This window comes from Tribolium castaneum, chromosome 1 (genome assembly GCF_031307605.1).
Source record: "Tribolium castaneum strain GA2 chromosome 1, icTriCast1.1, whole genome shotgun sequence".
Classification (NCBI taxonomy): Eukaryota; Metazoa; Arthropoda; class Insecta; order Coleoptera; family Tenebrionidae; genus Tribolium; species Tribolium castaneum.
In genome coordinates this window covers 29,762,480-29,765,888 of record NC_087394.1, presented here as the reverse complement: position 1 = coordinate 29,765,888, position 3,409 = coordinate 29,762,480, and the positions used below count along the sequence as shown (strand labels likewise).

Here is a 3,409-nt window from a genome sequence, read left to right as displayed (position 1 = left end):
TGGGCCTGAAGTATGAAGATTTTTATGTTGATATATTTTTAAACAATGTTTTAACATCGATAAATATATTGCTAATTTGTCTGGATTTTCACTGTCACCGTGCATATGATGTGCGTAGATTTACAAGAAAATTCAAAGTTGTAACTCCAAGAAAACGAATTCTTTCAATTCACGCGTGGGCAATGAACTTTTTCCCAAGACGCCAGGCGAAGACAGTAGGTATTTCGAACTTGTGTGAATAAAACTAGGTTGTTGTATCCGAAATGGTTGAGGTGATATTAGTTTGATAAGCTGTATAATTAAACTGTTCCGCTATTATCGTTATCAATGGCAAGAAACGGCACCATTCATCATGTCAAGTGAGCCGTGGCCGTTTCTTGCTGTCCTTGCAGGCGGTCATCATAAATGAATTCAAATTGGCCACTCCGCCGGTAGTTAAGTGAACGTCGTGTTGGATCACTTATTATAACCATGCTTATCCCCCTGTTTTGTGTGATGTTAACTTATTTGACTGTGTTATTAGGCGCGAGTGTTGACAATAATAATAGCAAGTTCGTGCCTGCTTTCTCGTGGAATTACATTAACTTTAGCTGGCCCTCTGCACAAACAATGGCCGAATTTGGGTACGTCCCTGGAGAAGACGTGATCGCCGGTATTAAAATTTATAAAAACGTCATTTACTTGGCTCTTCCGAGGATAAAACCAAGTTCAAGAGTAACTTTAGCTTCCATTCCTATCGACGCAAATAAAGAAAATCCACTTCTGTCACCGTATCCCAACTGGGAAATGAATTCGGGATCAACTTGTGATGCCATTCAGAATGTTTTGAGCATGGAAATTGATAAAGACGGCATTATGTGGGTTTTAGACGCTCGAAGAGTCGACAATAATACCGATTGTCCACCGAAAATCATTTTATTAGATTTGAACGACGGGGGGAAAATCGTCGATAGCTTTCAAGTGCCGGACGATCTGTGCCCCCATCGCGGCGGCTGCTTCCTCAACGACATCGTCGTCGACGGCGACTTCGCCTACGTTTCGGACACGACGTCCTCAGACCCCGGGATCTTCGTCTACAACCGAAAACTGAAGACTTCCTGGAAGGCCAGGGACAAGACCATGTTCGGCGACCCCGCTGCCGTCGATTTTACCGCACAAGGTGTGCAAAACCAGCAGTTGTCGCACGTTAATGGCATCGCCTTGTGCTGCGGCAAGGAGGAGAGGGCCTTCTTTTACATGCCGCAAACGTCATTGCACATTTTCTCAACGAGTAATTCCGTTTTGAAAAATCGATCAGTGGCAACTGCGAGCAATTTGCATAATTTTATCACCGACAAAGGCACAAAGCAGGGACAATCAGGAGGCATGATATGTGACACCGAAGATAATATTTACTACGGAATTTTACCGCTAAATGCTGTCGGTAAATGGAATGTTCAAAAGCCGCTGGAAACCGCAGCGATTGTTGAACAAAACGACGAAATTATTAACTGGCCCGACAGTTTTTCCATTTATGATAATTATTTGTATTTGATCACAAACAGTATTTCCAAATTTTCGAAAAAAGGCATCAATTTAAACGACATCAATTTCCGAATAATTAAGCTACAAACAAACAGCAAAAGCTATGTTTACTGTTAATTGGAATTTGCTTTATATATGATGTGTTTACCATTATGGGTAAATGCAAGTAATTTTTTTTAATAAAAGATGTGTAGAAGAGTAGGGTTTTTGTGTCCTAATTTTTTGCTTTTTACTAATAATGTCAAAAAATTGAGGGAGCACGTTTAAATATCTGAAAAAATAATTAGGACCATTTCTCGATTGTTTGAAATACAGCAACAGACGCCAAAATAACCATTTGTATTTTTGTGCGTTTTTAATTTTAGAATTAGGGTATCCTGTTATTCTCTTATTGTAAATAACGATTGTAACATAATCTTGAATAAATACGTTCTACAATTTGTTTAGTATCACTTACCAAAAGAATTTCTGACGTAATATTTATTACTTTGGCCAAGGCCAAGAATCATTTTTTGATAATAAACAACAAGTAAGGGAATACCTGACTGTTTATTGCTAATTTAATATGCCGCTGATAAATAAAATAAAGCTTTTCACAATTTCAGCGTTCATTTAGTCAGAATTACTTCTTTCCACACAAATTGCTGCCACAAGTATTTATTGCTCAAAATCTGTAAACCCTTTAATCCACCAAATTTTAATTAGGTGTCAAAACCTAATTTACTATTGATTTTTTCACAAAGCAGAAAACAGCTCGGTACTGATTAAGAGAAAATCAAATAAATACACATCAAATCTCTATACACCACCAAAAAGTATTTTAATAAATACGTAGTTATATCGTTCACAAAGTTTAGAAAGGGGTCGAAAATCATAATAACCAATGTCAGCTTGGCAACGTTTTGTAAACAAAATGTGTTCAAAAATGTTTGTTCATCAAGTTACCTATGATATGTGAATTTGAATTCCATAGTCAACTTGATGAACAATTTTGAAAACATTGTATAATTTGTTCGTTTGTATTAATAATACCATTTTTTTTATAACTGTCCAACGTTCCAGCTCAACATAGCAACAAAAACCATTGTTGAAACAAAAAATAGGAAATTAGTAATTAACCCGGGATTGTTCATTTCACCAAATTTTCAAAAAGGGGCATCAATTATGATTTAAATATAACAGAAAAAGTTTTATCCTTTATTATATTACCCAGCATGGATAAATCAGTATGGACCGGTTTACAGAAGCGTCATTAGTTTAATCTGTAATTAAATGCGTGATTAACTGATCACGTGACCAAATTGAAGCAATTTGATTAGTCTACTCGCGTTGTTAACTTTTAACAACGAATTAAATTTTAACAGAGCTTTCTACAAACCGACCCAATGACTTTTATAATAAAAGGTAAAGGGGCACATGGCAGGTTCTTCTTGGTTTTTGAAAAAATATATCAAAAACTGAAAACGTGTTTGACCATCTTCCAGGTAGTTGAGTGCAGCTTGTGGACGAACATTTTAAAATGTTCTTTGAAAATCTTTGAATAACAGAAAATCGATGTCAAAAAGAAAGTATTGGGAACATTTATAGACATTGACATGACTTCTAGAAAGAAAATTCTCTGAATGATAACAGCAGACAGTTATTCCTAATTATAAATAACCATCTGCATTTCGGCCCCTCTTTAGTTTTAAAATTAGGATTTCTGTATCTTTCTTGTATAACATTTGTAACATGAAAACTGTAGGTACATACATACATAAAGATAATTTCGTACATTTTTTATTTTAACAAGCTAATTAAAATAAAATTATTTTTGCAATTTCAGAGTTCATTCATTCAGAATTAGTTCTCTAAAAAATACATTGCCACTATAAGTAATTATTGC

General features: G+C 35.4%; 1 protein-coding gene across 1 annotated transcript; it reads left to right on the top strand.

Annotated features, from left to right (window-relative positions):
- The first annotated feature begins 448 nt into the window (after positions 1–448).
- Positions 449–1,929, top strand: Y-2 (yellow-2). The gene has a single exon (NM_001168312.1). The coding sequence runs from the start codon at positions 472–474 to the stop codon at positions 1,639–1,641; it is 1,170 nt and encodes a 389-aa protein (NP_001161784.1). The 5' UTR covers positions 449–471; the 3' UTR covers positions 1,642–1,929.
- Positions 1,930–3,409: the final 1,480 nt, after the last annotated feature.

Excerpts from the sequence above, each read along its gene's own strand:
- Y-2 (NM_001168312.1), top strand. The coding sequence starts at position 472 with ATGCTTATCCCCCTGTTTTGTGTGATGTTAACTTATTTGACTGTGTTA.